Below are 22647 nucleotides of genomic sequence, written 5' to 3' on the forward strand. Positions count from 1 at the left end.
TGTACTGATATGTTTTCCAATACTTATTTGATAATGAATATGTTCTTTGTTATGGCAGTCTACTAAATTGTTTTGCATTCATCCAAGGCCAGCGATAATCATGCAAATCACATTTCACATAGCCAGCAAATTGACTTTTTCGCCGTAGTGTCATATCTGAACTTGATCGTTCGATTCCCTAGCCTGCCGTGTGAACTCGTTAGCATTGTCTACAATAACTATAATTTGGAAATATCGGCTCGTACAGACTTCCATTACTTTTCACACCGACCAACGTCTAATACCTTAGAATGACAGTCACAAATTTGTCACGTTATAATAGAGCCCGTATTTGTAATTATAATATTGCTATGGAAACGTCTGCATAAAGAGGTCATCATATTGTGATTAGCTGTGTTGTAGCGCGCACGATTTATGTCATATCAGAGTATGTGCTGTTGGCGTACGCGTAAATACATTTGAAGCTTTAATCCGGCCTCTACTCCTAGTCAACATCTTCATCATAACCATCATCATTATCATCATCTTCATCCCTGTTATGATCATCGTCCCCATCATTGTCACCATCATCATTCTCATCACTCATCGTCCCCATCATTGTTATCATCATCACTGTTATCTTGTCTTTCATCATCACTGTCATCATTATCACCATTATCATCACTGTCGTCCTCAGCATGCGTCGGTATCTTAATAGCCGGGCCTCCGACTGTTGACTGACAGTGTCATTGTGTTATATAAAGAAGGGGTATGGTAAAAATTCAATAACATAATTATGTATCTGTCGTTTGGGGCACGTAGTTTTCTAAAATAACCAGCTCTATTACCTATAAAAAATTTAAAAAATTGTAGTGTAGATATAGAACTATATAGGTTCCCATCAGTTGCTGTACTTTCATTGATTTCCTGTCCATAAATGTTTACATCCGTAATAAATTGATCCCATTTTATATACCTGATGCAAACACATGGTAAGTAAATTAGGAGTCGTATTAGTCGAATATGATAAATAAAACAACACGCCAGGTATGTACGTATTTATTCCCAATCCCGTTTGTTTGTAGTGTCTAGGTAGGCCTACCTGTACTTTCTAGTATAGATATGCGAGCGATGTCGACCAGTATTGAGCGTTCACTAGGCTAAATAACACGCTAGAGTTGTTTGCATGTCAAATTTGATTCGCGGTCAAGTCGAATAATATCGATCGACGCATTGCTTCTGAACTGAAACACTCATGTTGAAATATGAAATTACTGTGTAAACCGATACTATATGTAATGTTAGGCGATGAAATAAAATGCTTCCACAGCGATATAGATACAGCTGGAAATAGTAACATGAGTAGGTTGCCAGTCATTAAATAATAAAACATATGTCTGTGTGTTTGGGGGTAGGGATGGAGTGTCTGGTGTTTTTGGTGGGTATGTAGAAGTGCATCGTTTTTAGACATGTAGAATGATATAGCATTGGTTTCGCGATTGAAGCATGGCTAATTATGTTCAGGGATGCATCATAATGATATGGGAGGTAGTGATGATGACGATATTCATGATAGATGATGAGGATTAAAATCTGTCTCTTATACACATGGCTCTCCGTCGGGCAGAAAAGCACAATTCGTCGGGGAGAAAAACAAATTACATGTATTTTCTACATAGGCCTATTAGTATACTCTAAAATCGATTAAATAAGCCTTTGAAAACCCTAAATTGTCAAAATTTTCAAGGGGCTTTTCCCCCAGGACCACTTTCGAGATCTTTTAGTCGAAGCTCGACCACGCCCACTTTTCTTTCGTCGGGGAAATCTGACCCCTCGTCGGGGCATCGGCCACCACTGATTATGTTTATGGCACTTTGCATATTATTCTGAGTGTGCAGGAAAAACAATTAATTCAGCTAATGGTAATCAATCATAACTTAATCAATAATAATTATGAATTTATGAGTTATGAATATGAATTAGGGATAATACTAATGGTTATGTGTGGGATCACACCTAATTGACATTTTTATGCAACATCGTACATCCAGCATTATCGAAATAAGTTTAGAATCAAAATTTATGATCAGGTATTAGGCATCCATATGGCGTCGTTTTCTGATAAATATTCATTATCAGTTGTCCAATGTTATTAAAATAATTATATTGCTTCTAATGACTGATCATTAGCTACGATCTATCATACCCTATTGATTAGATTAATAATTATAAACGTAATACACATGCAACATGCTGCTGATTTTCCTAAATAGACCGAAAATGAAGTTGTCATATGTTTCAGTGAATAATTACCGTATTTGCACGTGACATTTCTAGAGAAACCACAGAAGGCTTCGACTAACGTAGCCAGGGATCTTATCAACACTATGCATTTATCCTAAATAAAGAATATTTAAATTTCTATTACTTGATGTTCATATAAATATTATTTTACGCATGATCGTTCACAGCATCAACATCATCGCCTGGCTTAGCAGACGACTTTATGATATGCATGACAAGACCAACCGGAGAGTTTTTCCTACGAGATGAGCAAACGATGGAAAACAATGAGATGACAGTCCAGATATGCAAAGATTTCTGTACAGAAAAGGTGAGTGAACCGCCATATTGAATACCTATTCCCACAAAAATTTTCCTATTCCAAATGAAAATTTTATTTGTTATTAATGCTAGGTCTGTTCTGAAATCAATATTTTGTTCCGCAAAGTATGCATGTGAGGAAGCAATTACTGGGAACATGATGCACTGCAAGACTAACGATCAATCAAATTTATGCAGTTTGTAACTTTATACAGCGAGCTTGAATTATAATGAGCTATACATGAGGTGCAGACGATGTATTCAGAATTGCATAATGTTGACTTTTGAGTAACTGTAAATTTTCCAGTGACGCAACGTATTTTCCTACAATTTCTCAACTTTCTCTGCAGCCACCAAAATAACCGATTTTTTTTAATTTATGAATTGTTTGTCGTCTTGTACAGGGGCGACCGATTGCTGCAGTTTCCCGGGGAATTGAATGTCACTGTGGGTATCTCAGTGAATCGGTGAACTTAAGTGACGGGAAAGTAAAACCTCAATTGTGCGACACACCTTGTCCTGGTAAAGTTGACCAGTTTTGCGGTGGTCAAGATACACTGTCAATTTACCAGACGGAATCAAGGGGTATGTGATTTCCAATAAAATTTGAATAAGAAATATGTTTTGTTTTTAGTGTGGTGATACCATTTTTTAAGGGTCCCGAAATTAAGTACAGAATTTTTTGCAAGGGGGATAAACAATAGTATAAAATCTTGTGGTACGCCACCTGAATAGTTCAGAAAAGGACTGATGTATTGAGACTATCTTTCAAAATTGCTGCCACGTGGTGAATCAGAGCATTTTACAGTAATATTCAGTAGTCTGAAAACTTCATAATTTCATAGAAAATCCATCGTGAACCCCCCCCCCCCCTCTTTCCGGGATCTTTCTCGTGAGGCTTCGGTCAGACTTAACTGCCTCGGATCTGGCTGGGGCCGCTGTGCCTCTTTCCTCCATCAGATCGGAACTAATGTATGTAAAATGTGGCAGACAACAAACAGTGGACCAGATCATCTATTATTGCCCTGACTTCAGACCACCCAACGGTGAACAAGAACGCCAACACCTCGACGAAGATACCATGGAATGGCGTTGAGTGTCCATAATGCCCATCTAATGTCGATTTTCACAGAATTCATACGAAAGAAGTAGCCTCGAATTGATGAATTCTGATTTGATGATGACCCTTAAGTAGCATCCATTCTCATTCTCATCAGGAAAATTAAAGAGCATTGTCTTTCACTGTCTTTCATGTTATCAGGAAGCTTCATTAACCACCTCTGTGATTTTCTTTTCCCAGATACCAGTTGCGACACAATGTCACTACGTCCACCTGGATCAATGCCCTTAATTTCATTGGCTAGTTTTCCTGGTTCAGGAAACACATGGGTTCGTTACCTTATAGAAAGGGTCACTGGTATATACACCGGTAGCTATTATAACGATGGTGAACTCTCTAAAAAAGGTAAATTAATATAGAGTCTTATTGATGGTGAAGGATGATGGCGATGATTGTGGTGATGATGCATCATAATGATATGGGAGGTAGTGATGATGACGATATTCATGATAGATGATGAGGATTAAAATAATTCGTATGGTAATGGTAGTAACAGTAACGATGATAATGATAATAATGATGATAATAATTGTGAAGATGGTGATAATAAAGAAGATGATGATTATGATGACGATTATGCTGATGAATTATGTAATTTATCAAAACAACCTCTCTCTTTTAGGGTTTTTAGGTGAGCGAGAGCCTTATAAGAAAGGAAATACAGTGGTGGTGAAAACTCACCGATTCGATGAGGAACATATACGAGAGTTTGATGGCGGAATCGTCATCATTCGTAATCCATATGACGCCATGTTATCTGAGCATAATAGAAAATTTGGTGGTCATACTGGGCACGCAAATCCAATGCAGTACAAACAGGGCACGGGTATGTTTACTTGCACCAACAGTAACCGTCTATAATTTGAAACTTAATGGTCAACACTTCATTTTGTTGCATTATGTGTTTTATAAATCTGTTGATATTTATTTTTTCCAGAATGGACGGATTTTGTTTTAGGTAAATCCCGAACGTGGACGAATACTGCCCTTAATTGGCTGCTACATCAGCCGAACATACATGTTGTACATTACGAACATTTGAAGACTGATATTTATGGTGAATTAAAGAAGATTGTGCAATTTCTCAAGCTACCTGTAAATGAAAGTCGATTATTGTGTGTTGCAAGCGATCCAGTCGGTAAATTTAAAAGACCACCAGCACCAAAGGGTAAACAATTAGATTTTGATCCATTTACAGAGGACATGAGAGAAATGGTCAGTTTATACATCAAATCGGTTGCTATGGCGTTGGATGCGAGAAATCAAGAACCATTACCAGATCAGTACAACCCAAAATTAACATTCAAAAACGACGTTTAATGAGAAATATAAACATCTTATTATTATATTTTGTCGCTCAGGGGGAAAGTAGAGATAGGTTTTATCTGATTGCTGCATTCTTCCAATAAATAGAAAGTTGTCTACTGAGGTGATATTTAGAGAGTACGGTGGAGATGGATTTTGGTAGATTTCGCTTACTGTTGCAACTATTTTACACGGGTTTACGGTACGTTGTATTGCAGAGGATGCTACACACACTTGCGCTATGTTGTAGAGGATGCTACACGCACTTGCGCTGTTTTGATCCTGAAAACGTTCCGTTATTTAGTGGCTTGCCTTGACGCATGCAACATAAATTGTTGCTACTTGTCCATAAATTTTCTATGCATACAACTTTAGATAGTGAGTTAGCACGTAGGTATTAGCTAACAGAGCTAACAGAAAAGTTTTGTAGGTAAAAGTGGTTAGCTAATGTAAACTTTTCACCAGCTGGTACAAAGACTGGGCACAGGATGCTCCTTGGGAATATAAGGGTCGTGTTAGCTGATAAGTTCCGGTAGTCAGGGTGGAGCAGGTTGGTGGGTGAAATTTTGTGTAATGGTGGTTGGTTTGGAGATCATTGTGATACAATGGTCTATAAACTGGGGACATGCACAGGAGTCGAAAGGTGGGTGGTATATGAATTAGTGGTGGGGTGACCTAGATTCTGAAGGGCTTTCTTGATATAACATTCTGCATTAAAGGCACTATTTATGGTCCTAGTGGATGAAGTAATTTTTTTTCAAATGTCATAGGCATGTCACGTTGGACAGAACTATATTATTTACCTTTTGTTACTTATCATTTTAGTAATTACAGTACAGGTATAATCAATAATTTTTATTTATGTTTAAAAATGATTGTTTTAATTGATGAATATTGTTTTATAAATGGATTATATTTAAAATAAATAATGGTGTAATTTATCAGACGATTTATATAATATTTTATTAATTTACAGCAAGTGTCATGTTTTATTTATTTCCCTATGGAATTACTATAATAGGTTTACCATTTTGAGTTTTAAGACGTTGGGAGTTGAAGACGCAGACAGTTTAAACTTCTTCCAGATTTTTTTTAATGAATATTTGCCTTTTTCTTTGAAATTATTTGCTGAAATTTATACATAGGATAAGTGAATAGTAGTGAAGACAAACTTTGATTGGATTGTGGTTTCGTCACGCGTTCGTAACTATAACAACATGTACACATAACTGGGTGTTGCGTAGGCCCACCACGCGTAATCTCGAGAAGCGCGATGCTCGTTTTGCTTGACAGCATAGACAATCATAGAGTAATATTGGATATGGTTAAGAATATCACTCGTACTCCCAACAGAGACGCCGTCCGATTCTTGTAATATTGTTATTTAGCTTGTGGGACTGTAAACACAAAAATAGATATCATCCAATTTCACTAACTTGAAATTTCACAATAGACGTCTCTCATACGTTCAATAGATTAAACCAATACTCTTTGTTTTGAATGACAGTTATAGTTACATATGGAAACAGATAAAACTGTTTACTGTACCAGTCTTTTATATTAGCGCAATATGGCCAGAATAGCATAATTGATTGAAAATACGTATGTATGATGACGTCAGCTGCGTGTTCAACGTTCAACGCGTGACGAAACCTCACTAATACAAGTCTCGTAACTCCAAATGTACAGTTGACTTAAGCCAGTCATACTTAATACCTTAACGGTAACTAGTGCCTATAAACAAACATATTGATACAATTTCTCAGGAGCTTTAATTTTTGTGTGATGTAAAACAAAAGAAGCCTATCAACTAGTATCCATCTCTGATAGCTGATTTTATGATTATTTGTTATTGAAAGAATCTTATTTATACATTTGATTTAAGGACCAACAAGAGTTTAGGTAACACAGGGATACACATACATCACGCCTCGTTATTTCGATCACTTTGTGTTGTGCTATACTACTTTTTGATTTACATCTTTCATTGCATTTTTTTTCTTTAATTAATTGAATTTTGCTTTATAAATTGTATAATTCTCCTGATTTTATTTTTCGTCATGGATATATTATAGTAACACCATTTGGTTGTATGTTTATCTCTTGTCGATTACTGGTATGATATATATTTTAGAATGTTCGGTACAGAGTACCGTACCGATGTGACATTGTCACGGAGCCGGGTGTTTGCTATCCAGTGTTAATCTGCGTTACCCGCGCTTGTACTGGTCTTTATGCACTAGTATCTATGTTCTTTGTTTTTCGGTTTCATTGGGTGGATATTACTTGTTAACCAAGTCTTGTGTCTTTAAATCTCGTATACAGTAATTATTAATTAAATTGCTTAAATAAAAGAATAATTAATTATAATTAAAAAAATCAAATAATTTATTGATTAAATTAAAGAATAATTTATTATAATAAAAACTCGAATAATTTATTGATTAAATTAAAGAATAATTAATTATAGTAGAAATTCGAATAATTTATTGATTAAATTAAACAATAATTATAAAACTCGAATAATTTATTGATTATATTGAACAAAAATTAATTTTGATAAATTGATCAAATTAAACAATAATTATTTAAAAATAAAAATTGAATAAACGACATGCATGTGTGTTGTGTAATTCAAATACAAACTACCTTGAAACAAATCATTTACCGTACGGGAACAGACACGATGTAATAATTGTTATTCGTTTGATTTGTGCAATATTTGCTCATAATTTAAGTAACATTTATTTTACCTTAGTAGTTACTAACAGATGGTAAAAGAAATTAAACTGTAACGTTGTTATTGTTTTTCCTGGAATTTCTAAGAAAAAGCAATTTAAAATTAAGATTCTAATGTCAGTACTAATGAAGTGTGTAAATACTTTCAGTTGATAAATAAAGTAACTTTAATTCACTTGTTTTGTCTAATCTTCTATAAGTTCTAACTTACAATGTCGGTCTACTTGTCTTGTGATATCATGGATACATTCACTCTTTACGAGTAGACACTTCCGATCATGGAGGAATTAGTTCAGACTCGGTTTAAACTAATCCCTCCATGATCCGATCATGTTTCCAAATTCCAAGGTGTTGCAGAGACTGTAGTTGGCGCTATGCAGCATCATCACGCGCCCTTTAAAATTGCATTTTTATTTACAGTATGGTGACACCGCGCCATTTAGTTCGAATTGATCTAATAGGTTGCAAGAAATACCGTTTACTTCTTCGTTGTTTTAGATAACATTGTGTCGATTTGTTTTTAAGCCACAATATGTTTGAAGCAAACTGTTAACTTTAACCTAATGTTTTACTGTAATTGGCCAAATCAGGGGAACAGTGAAATCCCTGGCCAAATAGCATGTTTAGCACAGAGGATGCCTGGGGCCGACTGCTGGTATCAAAATTATTACAACGCTGATGATGACATTCTCATGCTCTTCATATCCCGGTCCCAATTAGCCATATAGGTCCGAGTGGAAAGCAAATTTCCTTCATAAATCGAAATAATTATTGACTTTAAAAAAATATTAAAAAAAAGATCTGTTACAAGGTAATCGTTCAATACATGTTTGTTAATACTTGAAACATTTTGCATTGTTCACCAATTGTCCCATTCTTCCCTTGTTGTAGCCTGTGTATAGTTATGCATTTCTGCGGCCGTTTTACTGTCTACGATTTGACTGTTGTGATGTCGTCCTGTCTAATTTCATAACACACGTTAAATAAAACCGGTCTACTGTAGGCCTACATGCACTATTTTACCTGAAGTCTACTACTGTAGGCCGGCTACAAAGGGGTGAAATTATCAAATAAAGCCATCAGGATATTACAAAGTCTTTGGAATATAGCATAGTATTGTCATATCCTGAACTATATTTTAATTTCTATTCAGGCTTCAGAGGATGGGACAGGTTAGGCCCTCTATAGATAGGCCTATAGGCGAAGAATTTGGATTTTCGTGGTGCCCAAAAAAATAATAAAAGAATTCGGCGTGAGTGTGACTTGCCTCCAACATTTGCAACGAAGTTATTTGAGGCGCGGCCTATATGAAAAGATAGAATATTTTCTTTTTTCCAAACCAAAAAATTTGAAAACTTGAATGGTAAAAGTTACCGTGACATGATAACAGCCTATTTTATTTTTTATTTTTTAGGCCTATATGATGAATGTAGTGAATTCTTTATTAGGCTTATTTAATTTAGAATTACTTTGGAACGAGTACACACATTATCAATTTAGAAGCTCCGGGTTTTCCACGTTTTTTCTTAGGAGTTTATTTTACTGTATTGTGTTTATATTTAGAATATTTAAAATTTCAAACTCAATCATGCTATTTTGAACAATTCCTTAGCATATGCGATACATCATCTTGTTAAAGTTAAGCCTGGTTTTTTTTTTCATAAAAATCGCTAAAAGCTATCGCCGACTTCTTTGGCGACGCCGATTGGTCAATGAAATCATCAGCTACGCAGTACAAGGATTACAGCGAAAGTGTAGCGATTCTATGGAAACCAGGCTTTAGATGTGTATAGATTCTTGCTGATACAAATGTTTCCACTGAATATAAAAACTTGATTTAGAGTAAAATTAATCCATTCAAGTGCAATGTACACAGACACTAAGGACCGCAGAAAGGATGGGGGAGGGGGAGAGAGGGAGGAGTTTCCCCAACTCGGAAAATGTCCACAGACTGGACTGGAGAAAACGATCAATCGCCACACAAGACAGGCGACTGAAAAAAAAGGGAAAAAAAACGATCGGCGATGCGAACTTCCGGTTTGGACCAGATATTTTGGACGTGTCCCATCACTGAAAACACTGTCTTCGGATTTAGAAATGAAAGTGTTAAACCGGATTTCACTAAAAACCGTCATTGCGTGCGCCTCGTCGGTCTTCAAGAAATCGTGTCGGGCGCACAGTGTGTAATATAGGCATAGGTTTCAGTTAGAGAGAGGAGCAGTCAGGCTGAATCTACAAAATGACACACAAATGGTGTAATTGTGGATACGGCCCTGCAAACCCACAGAATTTCGAGGTAACAATTGTGTAAATATCTTTTTATTCAATTGAGATGGTCCAGGCCTACCACCCACTATAGTTCAGTTAATACACCAGAACTGTAGGCCACTACTGTCACCAGAAGAAGAGCTCATTGAACCAGGTTGAAAGGGAACTACTGTTGTAACCCATTTATATGGGCCTAGACCTGGATAAATCACTTTGCTAGGTTTGTGGCAAATTGTAATCCAAATCCAGAGAAAGGAGAATATTGATTGAAGAAATAAAAATATCAATTGGTAGGCCTAATAATGTAAACGGTGATTTTTCTCCAAAGCTGCTAAGCGCTACACCATCCATCCACTGTAAACACGACACTACAACAAAGTAGGCCTAGACCTAAAGCCTACAATAATCAAAACAACAGTAGAGCATGATTTTTTTTTGTTACATTAAGAAAATTAAAAGTCGGGAAAGCACATTTCCCGCCATCTAGGAATCAAATTTTTCTCGAGGAAGAACCCCGACCCCCTTTTATTTTTGGGGTTCATCGATTCATGAAAAAAAGAATACGTATGCAACGATGCCTATGTATTTAGGCCTACTGTATTTACATAAGGCCTATTTACTGTAATAAGAATGACAACAATTTACCTGACCGTTTTCCAGCGAGGAATCCTTGAATTTTGAAGAGCTTAAAAGTCATTAAAAACACTTTCGAATTCGGCAAAGCTCATTTCCCGCCATTTAGAACCCGAACCCGCCCCCTTTCTCTTTGGGGTTAATTGATTCATGGAATCGTTTTCAAGAGGGGGAAACCTTGAATTTTGAAGAACTTAAAAGTCATTAAAAGACACCTCAACTACCGGTACTCATTTTTTTTAATGTATTGTATTGTATACAGATGTAAGGCTTAGGCCTATAGCTGTAATAGAGAATGAGAAAAATTTACCTGACCGTTTTCAAGAGGGGAAAACCTTGAAAAATTTCCCTGGAGAGAACTCCGGACCCCATTTTCTCTTTGGGGTTTATCGGTTCATGGAAAAAAGAATAGGCCTATGTATGCAACTACTAATTTTTTTGTGTTACACGTTACAGGCCTATAGTTTACTGTAATAAGAATGAGAAAGCTTACCTGATCATTTTCAAGTGGGGGAATTGAAATTTTGAAGAACCGCCTTCTAGAAATCAAAATTTTCAGGGAAAGGACCCCCGGACTCCCCTTCCTTTTTGCGGTTTTTTGGGAAAACTTTTGACCCCCACCACCATCTAAATTTGAACCCAAATCCCCTTATTCATGCTCTCATTCATCTTACTATTGTGCCCCCCCCCCCCGCCCCACCCACTTTGAAAAACGTTCCGCCGGCCATGTAGAGGAACACTTTATTCAAGGAGATCTGGTAAATCTTCACTACTATTGTTGGTAAATTTTAAACACTTCAAAAGTACAGGTCCAATATTGTAGTTATAGACCTACTCTTTAATTAGCTTACATGAATGAAAATCTAAATGGCCCCATCTAGCGGCCAGAACACGAATTAAGACCTTGGATTTCATCCTTTCCCTGAACGCGAGTTTTAAAAGTGGGACTGCGATAGATGTCGGAAGTTAAGGAACAAAATGATAATTTTTTTAAATAAATTGTTTGATTTCCTGTCAAACCAATCAAACATGAAAAAAATTAACCAATATTTTCTGAAATGATGATACACCTAATGGTTCCTTGTGCTCAGGTTGGTATGGTAAACGTATTTTAAAAGTTTAATGATGTTTTGTATGGATTTATATTATAATAATAATAATAAAAAAAAAAGAAACACACCGTTTGTATATTAATTTTATTACGATGTATTCCATTAACATAGGAAACTTAATTTGTTATATGGATGTATGCCATACACCAGAGGGCCTACTGATTAGTTTCAAATACGTAAACATAATAGGCCTACATAGGCCTACCCTCAAGAAATTAAATACACGCCATCGATCTTGCTGGTATTTAATATTTTGACTCTTTCCTGATGATGACTCAATAAAGAGTCGAAATATTGAATCTCAGCACGATGGCCTGTATCAAATTTTTTGTAGTTTATGTTCGTTCATATCCATATAGCCTAGGCATAGGAGTTGATTTTACTTCTAAGTTGTCAGCTCTGGATGTCCGAAATGGCATTCTCATGGCAGATGAGTCTAACTTAGAAAATTATTCTAAGTATTTTCCCTGATAGATTTTTACCATGAATCCGGCAGGTTATGCATACAGGGGTAGAAATTAAGCCGATTGCTGAATTTGTATCTTCCTTACAAGTCAACCATACTTCGTTGGTCGACCGCCACTTACAAGTGAGATGCGGTTTTTATCAGAATAATAGTTAATTATTATACATGCATTATTGTATAATTGGTATCTGAAACTGCCTGTATATAATCTGTAGGTATACATTACGACTTGTATATTGACAAGAAATCGCAATTAGATTTCTGAACTTCAGACCTCCCAAAATAAGATAAAAGCAGCCATGCCTTACAGGGTTTCATTTTTGAGAGATTTAGCACCAGTAAGGACAGACTATGCCTCTGAAAGACAGACTCCACTAATCTGTATCGTTATTATTTTACTATTTAGTGTTGTCTATCGTAAAAATAATATTTTTCATTTTAATTAGTTTCAAAAATTTACACACTGATACTCTCTTCTAATCGTTTATCACAAATTTGCCTATATCTATCTACAGCAAACTAAGGTGGTCAGCGTATGTTTACATTGTTAAAGCCAGAAGGTATCCATGGCAGGACGTTCCTGCTGATGTATCTTTCATTGGTAGTCCGTATCCATGGATAGGCCATAGATTTATGTCTGGATCACAGGATCAATTACTACTATATTATTACTACTAAACTATTAAACAATTCATTACTACTAAACTATTAAACTATTAAACAACGAACATTTTTTCTTTTATCCCGAGCTAAGAGATTATCCAGTTGATTTGCTGTCAACTGTTCAAGTTTTTCCTACCGTTTGGAACAGCTTCTTCAAGCTATTCAACCCCATAAGGCATCCGGATGTGACAGGCTAAGTAACGAAGTTCTTAAATATTGCGCTAAATCTCTGTCTGCACCTCTTACCCACATTTTCAATAAAAGTGCTGCGTCAGAGTGGTTGCCTGTCACATCCGGAGTGCCTCGGGGTTCAATTTTAGGCCCGCTTTTGTTTAACATGTACATTAATGACGCCCCTTCTATTTTTAAAAATTCACATTGTTTAATGTTTGCTGATGACTTGAAGCTGTTCCACATGGTCACGAATATAAATGACGCCGTAGCCTTTCAAGATGATCTTAATAGGCTGTAATGGTCAGCTGATTGGAATCTCTCTCTCTCTCAATCCCACTAAATGTGTCGTCATGATTATTAGTCTTAAAAAATCTCCTTTTATTTTTAATTATAATCTTGATGGTACTTGTATTAGCAAAGTTTACGTACAAGAAGATCTTGGTATTCTTTTGGATTCAAAACTTAATTTCAACCAACATGTTGATGCCATTGTTAGCAAAGGTAACCGGTTGCTCGGAGTATTTTGGCGTCATTGTAAAACCCTCGACCAAAAAACCAAATTGCATCTTTACATTGCCTTAGTCAGACCTATTTTTGATTATTCCAGTGTTATTTATAATTCTGTTTCTGTTTCACAAGCCTATCGGATTGAGAGAGTCCAGTCTAAATTTGTATATTTTATAAATCACAATTTTAAAAATGATAATATTGTTTCATACACTTTTCCCTCACTTAGTGAAAGGAGAAATATATCTGACATGGTTTTTCTTTTTAAATGTGTTAATTCCATTTTTGATACTACTTTATGTTCCTTATTCCCTCTCAAGACCAATAGACCCGGCTCTCGTCTCAAGGACCTATTTTTGGTTCCCTTCAACAGAGTCAATTGCACTAGAAACGGTTTTATTCATCGTCTTGCCCTCTTATTTAATACGGTAACCTTTCTCATAATTTTACATTAATCGATATTTTTCACCAGAGCCTTAGTTCATTCAAAAGCAGCTTATCGCAATCTATACTTCATAATACCTAAGCGATTTATTTTCTGGGTGGGTTAACTCCTTTATTTTTTTTTGTTTTGTGTTCTGTTGGTATTTTTATGTATTTTCTTCTTTTCTGTTTTGTCTGGCTTTGTATTTGACTGTTTTGTCTTGCTTGTGTGCTTTTGTTGGATCTGCGTTTTATCTGTTTTTGTATGTCTGCATTTTTATTTGTACTTTTACTGGTTTTTTTTTTGTATCCGCAATTCTTAGCTTAAGATGTTATTCGCAATATTTATATAAAAAATTTTACCAATTCCTATTTTCTAATGTAATTTTATTAATTAGTTACTAGTTTTGCTTTGTTTGTTATTTATTTTTCTGGATTTTTATCTGTATTTTTTTGAAGCTGCAATATTTAGCTTAAGATGTAATTTTTCGCCATATTTTTGTAAATTTCTTATTCCATTTCTTACTGTAATGTTATTAATCAATAACTTACACTTGTTTGTATTTTTATATATATTTATATGTATTGTATGACATCCTGTAATTGGCTTCCGCTGTTGGATGATTTTCGAAATAAAAATTTAAAAAATAAAAATAAAATACTATAATTATGCTATAGACTAATACGGCTCCTACTTGTTTTCACTTTCTTTGTGTTTTAGCTGTAGAGCTGAATATAGAAGTTACCGTATTTTATTCGAATAAACGCCCCGCTCAAATAAATAGCCCCCTCCCCAACGCCTCAGCGTTTATGTTTTATCTAGAATAATCTTCCCCCTAAATGATTGTAAACAATGGAAGCAACATCATTCAAAACATTCTATTATCAACCGAAATGTCCACTGATTAATCTCAGGTAATAAGAAGAAAAGTATAATACAAAGTATTATACATTGACTACCGTACTCTAAGCATTGAAATGTACGCCATCGTGTCGGGATTCAATATTATGTCATCATCAGGATTGAAAAAAATATCTATATTTACAAGGTTATATGCACAAATACTAAAAGTGTTTAACCAATCAAAACATTATCTCTATTAGGTCATATAACAGTGATTTAAACTAAAGATCAAAGCATTCTTACTCAACTGATCAAAGCTCCTTTGAAGCTCTGAGCCATTGTTAAGCAATGTAGTCACCTATAGCAAACGCTTCTTTAGACAATAGGACAGGCCAGATTTGGGAACTGACAATAATGTTAGTACTAGAAAATGATAAACCTAATTCATTATTTTATATTACAGACTTGTTTTTTGTAGTTAGGCCCTAGTTGATGTAAAATGAAAACGCCTCGAGACGGTTTTTTTTCTGTGGAAGGCGCTATATAAATACATGACCATTGACTATTCGTGGAATACAACTAACTATGGCACGTAGGGCTACCTCTCTTAATCAAGCCAAATGTTTTGTAGACCATGGACCTTAATAGGTCCATGGTAGGATAAAAGACATTAAAGGTGTGCCATGACAACAAACCATGAATTAATCAGTCGTGCCACCACTCGGAAATGTTCGGTCTTATCATTATGTTCTCGTATGTAAAACTGATATGTGAGGATATACAAACATGGGCCAGACATCCTTGACAGCATTGTGTACAAACTTTTTTTTTAAGTTTTTGACATTTAAATGTCATTGTTTGGAGTTTTAACAATAATCTCAATGCAACATTGATTCTAACGACATCATCATATTTTTTTCTTAAATATTGTTTTATAATATCTTGATTTAAAAAACATTGATATCAGCCCTAAAATACCTGACATTTTTCTGCTTGATAAGTCATTGTCATCGTGATTTTATCAGCAGTGCACAAGCGTATGACTTGCTCCGTGCTACCCTTCGAGTAAATGGTGCAACCCCCGGTTGGTATTGCCCAATTGTTGTTCAAAGTCCTGTTACTGTTTAAATATAAGACATAAAGTCAGGAATTACCTGCTGCTTACCGTCTTCAAAGTTGCTATAGTCAGCTTCATGTGTTTATAATAACGAAAAATAAACCATTATATCAGCAAATTCAAAAAGTTGTACTTTTCTGCCATGGCCATCCTTGGCCCAAAGTATACACTTTTCATTCTTGTATTTACCTTTGGTTATACGTTCGTCTCATCGCGTGAGTACATTTAAATTTTATATTTAGCATTTCTATCTTATATACAGGCCAATTCGCCACGTTAATACTTTTACCTATATTCGATATTGTCTGTATTACTCTAACAATCTTGGAAAACAATTGCTGGGTACATTGTATTAGGTCAATTAAAAATTAGGCCTATAATGGAAAATATTTTCCGATTTAAGTATACGTATTATTTACACCGACGCTTAAATTTAAGGACATTTTAGCCAAGGTGTTTTAGCCATAGTCATAATTTTAAATCTTGTTATAATAGGCCTAATACTACCATCATTAATGATGAGAAGTGGTCACAATGTTTTTATTTATGTGCCATTATTACTCGCACCTATGGCTGAAACATAGCCTGGGCCACTTCACAGCCCGCCAACAGTGGAAGCTTGGGTACAGTATCCAATCTAAGCATGGCCGGCCTAAATTGGTCAACGTGTGGCTCGAACTCCGACCACATAGGCCCATAACCTGAATGGTCATAAGTGCACCATACTGCCTTTCCCAGGTTTCGCTGGTGAACATATCTAACATTAGGACGATCTTGAATACCTTAGTTGTCTGTAACTCATCAAAAACCTGATTTGTTTCAAAAAGTTAATGGATTATTATCTTTGTATTAGATGAGCTATTCGATGTTCTATTTGACCTTTTTTTAGGAGTTTTCCATATTTTTGGACCGTAAAAGTCACGGATCATAAAAGAAGATAGGTCTCTTAAGCCATTTTAGTTATGCAATACTGTAATTGTTTTCACTTTTGTAAAATTGCATATCCTGTACCGGAAGCTATTATAAATACATAACGTTTTGAAGATATGTATATATCTTTTAATAAGTAAAATTCCTTAAATTTTAAAAACTCTACTTTTTACATTTTTGGAAAAACGATACTTTGTAAGACAATACGTAATGCATAATTATATATATATATATACATATATATACATATATATATATATGTATATGTTCGAACACTGTATTTACTTTTCTTTGATGATTTCTTTATAATGTAAGAGTGTTAACGGCTATCTTGATTTATGTATTATATATATATATATATAGACCTATATATAACGTATATATATATGTTATATAGGTCTATATATATATATATATATATATATATATATATAATTATATATAATTATGCTTTTTTTTTATTGTAAAATTGAGTTTTTACAATGTTAATGTTTTTTCTTGGACAACCTGGTGGGCCTATTGACACCAGGGTGATTGATCTAGTCCGTCTCGACTTTCTAAACTATTTAACTGTCCTAGACACAGATCAGAGTGGGGTCTGGGTTTTCCACTTCTGACAACTGTGAAAGTACTTGACCAGGTAAATGTAGGTAGGGAGTAGGCCCATTAAAGTCTAGGAAGTATCTCCAGTTTGTATTACATTTTAGGCCTATATTATCTGATAATTATTCGAAACTGTGTTGTGTAATTTGAACACGTTTTACACGTTGATGTGCATATGTCGACCTACTGTATCGTTGTAAATCATTACCTTTACCAAAGATAGTAAACATCATATAATAATATTAGTGACGTATCTACGCATGGATACCGTTGTTGTAGTCTGTGATGAGCGTTGACGTAGTCTGTGATGTTTTGATGTATCGATCGTGAACTTGTTATTGACATAATCAGATTGTACTTGAAAGTGTTACTTGAATGGGTTTCACGGATTCATATAATTATTTATAAGTATGTACTTGGCATAATTCTTTATCAATTATATTATACGATGATTAATCTTAACAGTAGCTAACACAAATTAGTATACGATTTAGTTTGACACTGCAGTAGAACCCCTCATTTGGGACACCCCTATTAATTGGACACATTTTTTGGCCGCAAAGGGAGATAAATATACCTTTTTAACACTATAGTTAATCCGTATTCTGGGGGCACCCTTATTAAGGGGACACTTGTGTGGACCCGAAGGTGTCCCCTTAATAAAGTTCTACTGTACCGAACTTATTCTTCTATGTACAGTATCTTTGTACAGAAGACGTAACGTAATGGTACCATGGTACCACCTACATGGAAATCATTGGCCTGGGGCATTAATCTCGACTACGTTTATGTCTCGATCTCAAACTGTCTATTGGCTCAGTGACTGTGGTATGGCCCTCAATTCAAACACCCTTTGTCATAATGTTTGTAACTGAATATTCCAAACTCAATGGGAGCTACTTAATTTGGACTTCAAATACACAGGTTGCACCCTTCGTGCAAATATTGTGTGTATACAATGCTTTCTCTGATAAATAGGTTAGATTCCCGTCTAAAGTGTGGGCGACTGTCATTGATAGTTTAATGAACATCCTATAGCGATTACATTTTCATGATACATTTCTCAATAATTGATTAAATTCTGCTAAGATTTTGCAAGATAAATTGTGTTTTTAACGATGGTTATCACTACAGATAGGGGAATCACGGTGTACAAGATAATATGAAATTTCAGTGCGAATAATAACAAATCCAGTTAAGATGCCCATACCAATTTATAAGCAACTGTCTATTTTAAGAGGTGTATTAGAAAGAGTAATATATAGTTTTAATTCAGTGGTGGCGCCAGGATTAGCTCGACCGTAGGAGTGGGGGGGGGATTATCCAGCGTTTTCGATTAGAGGGTCGATATCCCCGACAAAAGCGAAAGTGGACCCGACTACACTATGACAATATAAGGATTTTAAAGGCTTTTTATTCGTTTTTAGAGTCCAAGAAATATGTAAAAAATACTGATCGGGGGTGGGGGAAGCTCTCCCCGACGGGGAAGGTCCTAGCCTCTGGCCCCCCCTCTTTAATGTCTTTTATTTCTATTAAATGTTCATATTCATTGCTTGCTTCAGTCGGACATTACTTTTGTCATGATTCTTCCATTTCTTTCATTGCTTCTTTTCTTTTGTCCTCGTTCTGTTGATGCCCCTTGTATCATTCATCCGTGCCACATGTCCAGCCCTTCGTCAGTTTGCCTCTTTTATCCTATACTTATATTGTTCACTTTTGTTTTATTTTATGATGCTGCATTGATATCCCCCTATTTATCATGCGTCTCTACATTGGCCTTTCCTCAAACAAACTGGGGTTGCTCCAAAGACATCTATTCCACCTTACATTACGAGACACACTGTTGCTTCTATTGTAGGGAATCTTGGAGATATTTTAGGCGAAGCTACAGATGCTCAACATAGCTCATTGTGTAGGCCTATTTAATTCATTCATAATATTTATTTGAACAGTTTGTAAGAATAATTTTACATCATACTTTAGCAACTGCGTATCATGATTAATGAATTTAAAATACAAACGATTTGTTTAGATAGTATTTATCTAGTTAATGTGGATGAAAAATTAAAAGTAGAAGTACAGTTGACCCGATTTTAAAACTGTAGTTGTGGCTTTCGGTTATCGTATACCATCTCATTTTTGATTTCAGATAAATAAATTATGAATTATTAATATAATACCGATACATTATTGTAAACATTAAAATATATATATATAAACATATATATATATATATATATATATATATATAATTTTACATCATATTTTAGCAACTGTGTATCATGATTAATGAATATATATATATATTTATGTTTATATTTTTTATGCAGAAACTGACACAGAATGCCCGTCGGATGGAACTATGCTTCAGTGCGCCTCAGGGACGTGCCGAATAGCTACTGACGGCACCCAGTACTGCGACTGCCCTCCTGGAATTAACGGAACGCGATGTGAACTTGGTATATACCGCAATTAATAATATATAATAATTACAATTTGGCATAGAATAGTTTGTCTCTCATCACTTAGCATTAAATATATAATATATATATAATGTGTATATGCTAAAAATAATGCAGAAGAGCGCATATCTTATACATCTGGCAGTATTGTCAGAAGCAGTATTAGCGTTATTTTTAAAATTGTGACGTCAGATAAAGGTGAAAAAATGAAAATGATGCAATTTCTACTTATATTATGCTTGAATTTCCACAACGCCTTTGAGGTCAAGTGAATCTCGGGACAACTTGTTTAGCAGATCCCCTTCTTTAACGTTAAAAATATATATTGTACCACAATACAATTCTATGGCTTTACTGTGCCATGATATATTACTGATATTATAGAGGGCCCATGGCTATTTTTTTTATTGTGTATTGTATGTTATTCCTTTTAGACATCGACGAGTGTGCTTCTTCACCGTGTTTGAATGGTGCAACTTGCATCGACCAAAATGATGGCTTTCTGTGTGCGTGCCCGATTGGTTACTTAGGATACAATTGCGGCAATGGTAAGAGTCTATATATTTTAAGTATAGTAAATGATTATCTTTAGGCAATAATTATCAATCAATTCCTAATTCATATTTTCCAAATCCAGTCCATAATATTCAATTAGAATTAAGGATTGGTTTAAGACTGGTGTAACAATAACCACTGCCATGTTTTAATATTACCAATGAATAATAATATAGTTACAGCAGTAATAAAAAGTTAGCTATATATCATGAACGTATTGTTGTGTTCCTATTGACGAACTACCAATAATTTGTTCTATGGCGTTAGAAACGGGACCTTGCTTGAGCAACCCATGTGTAAACGGGAACTGCATCAACAGATTTGCAACAGAGAGTTTCTATACGTGCTCATGTTACCCTGGCTACGAAGGCGATATTTGCAATAGAGGTAAGATGAGTTCATTTGATTGTTTCCATTTGACCCAATCCGTAGACTTTATTTATGAAGAGCGCATATCCTTATAAATTATAAGATATGGAGGTACCTGTTCATTACATGAATATTAACATGTTAAACAATACGTGGATAGAACTTACCGGTATTGTATATTATTACTCAGTTGTTAAAGGCGCTATATAAATAAATATGATTAGATTAGATTAGATTAAGATTGGTTAAAATGATTAAAATAAAATATTTTTGGGGACATGGAAACATCGGAATCTAAACCCAATACCATCCCATAAATTTCATTGAACCTTTCTGCTAAGCTCCACCCCTTGGATATAGTTGCTAAGGTCCCACAAACGTGTGCGTTTGTGGGGCAACATGTGAGTTTGTAGGATGCGTGCGTGTATTCTTGGCCCTGTTCTGATTGGTCAGTTGTTAAATTTCATTGGTTTGATTTTTTTTTTTGTTTCCTTCCTCTTTTCTCCCCTACTCAATTCTCAATTACATTGTCACATTCCCTTTCAATTGACCCCACCTTAATTTGTGTGCTTTTGTGCAATGTGTAGTTTTTGCGGATATTGGCCTTGATGGCATTCGTAGCACTGAAAAAAATTGAAATTAAAATTTAAGTTGATTGACACTCCGGAAAATCAAATGTTCTACCAACTGAGATATGCGGCTAGCTTGTATACTGCCTCGGGTTTCACATTTAGGAAACATTTTCATATATAAATGTCAATACACTGAAATAAATACTCAGAGGGCAAGTGGTTTCTATAACTTATACCTGTATCCGGAAGTCAGATCAGTTCGTCTAGCTTTTCATAAATTAAACACGAATTTTAAAATGACATGAATATTTAGTAGATATACAAACATAAATACACACTTTTCCACAGCCTCTTTCTTACCTATTATTACATTGTTGTTTATTGACTTTCTTCTTTATCTTTCAAAAGATATCGACGAATGCTTGAGCAGCCCATGTGGTGAATTTGGAACGTGTACTCATTTCATTAATTTCTACAATTGTACTTGTGACCCGGGTTACACAGGAAATAATTGTTCTCAAGGTAAGTGCGAACATATAATTATGTAAACATTATATATATGTTATATTTTTATATACTATAACATTAGTAAGCCTAAGGGACCTTTCACCATTAAGATACGGTAGACATGATATATTTTAATTTGTTGTCTTCAAATAGTTTTAACATTTATGATGTTTTAAATAATAATTTTTTGCCACATTTATACATTTTTAAAGTTGTTCGTTTTTAATTTCATTGTCATTTGTATGTTTTTATGTACCGATCTTGTCTTCTTGTTGAGAATTATTGGCATTTACTATATTTATATTTTTTATATACACATCTGCCAATCAATACAATTGTATTTTCATATGGACCAATACAATTTTATTGAAGCTTGAATAACTATTAAATGAAACACTAGGAATATATACACCTGGTAAAATTGCCTTCATTAATACATTTCAGAAATCGATGAATGTGTAAGCAATCCGTGTCAAAATGGCGGTACATGTTTTGATTTCGTAAATAGCTACAATTGCACGTGCCCTCAAATCTTTGAAGGTGCCGACTGCCAGACAGGTAAGCCAATCACTACTCCGCTGTCATCAGCGGGATCCAGATGTAACGGAAGTAGGGTGAGGTGCGATGGCCCACAAGGGACACACTGCAAAGAAAAAGAAATGCTGCAAACAAAAAAGAAACGCTGCAAACAAAAA

General features: G+C 34.9%; 2 protein-coding genes across 2 annotated transcripts in view; both read left to right on the plus strand.

Annotated features, from left to right (window-relative positions):
- Window positions 1-6232, plus strand: part of LOC117105182 (WSC domain-containing protein 2-like) — a gene marked incomplete in the record, with an annotated part of 12316 nt that extends 6084 nt beyond the window's left edge. Inside the window, 5 exon segments of the mRNA XM_033246251.1 lie at window positions 2451-2593; window positions 2988-3168; window positions 3884-4048; window positions 4326-4529; window positions 4641-6232. Of these exon segments, the coding sequence (XP_033102142.1) occupies window positions 2451-2593; window positions 2988-3168; window positions 3884-4048; window positions 4326-4529; window positions 4641-5023 (1076 nt within the window).
- A 9819-nt stretch (window positions 6233-16051) lies between these two features.
- The window catches only part of LOC117105183 (zonadhesin-like), a gene marked incomplete at its 3' end in the record, with an annotated part of 51551 nt that continues 44955 nt past the window's right edge, over window positions 16052-22647 (plus strand). Inside the window, exons 1-6 of the mRNA XM_033246252.1 lie at window positions 16052-16169; window positions 19818-19946; window positions 20384-20497; window positions 20772-20891; window positions 21854-21967; window positions 22397-22510. Of these exons, the coding sequence (XP_033102143.1) occupies window positions 16097-16169; window positions 19818-19946; window positions 20384-20497; window positions 20772-20891; window positions 21854-21967; window positions 22397-22510 (664 nt within the window). The remainder of the gene's footprint in view (window positions 16170-19817; window positions 19947-20383; window positions 20498-20771; window positions 20892-21853; window positions 21968-22396; window positions 22511-22647) is intronic.

This window comes from Anneissia japonica, unplaced genomic scaffold (assembly GCF_011630105.1).
Source record: "Anneissia japonica isolate Jap-2015-1 unplaced genomic scaffold, ASM1163010v1 scaffold287776_len302883_cov198, whole genome shotgun sequence".
NCBI classification, from domain to species: domain Eukaryota; kingdom Metazoa; phylum Echinodermata; class Crinoidea; order Comatulida; family Comatulidae; genus Anneissia; species Anneissia japonica.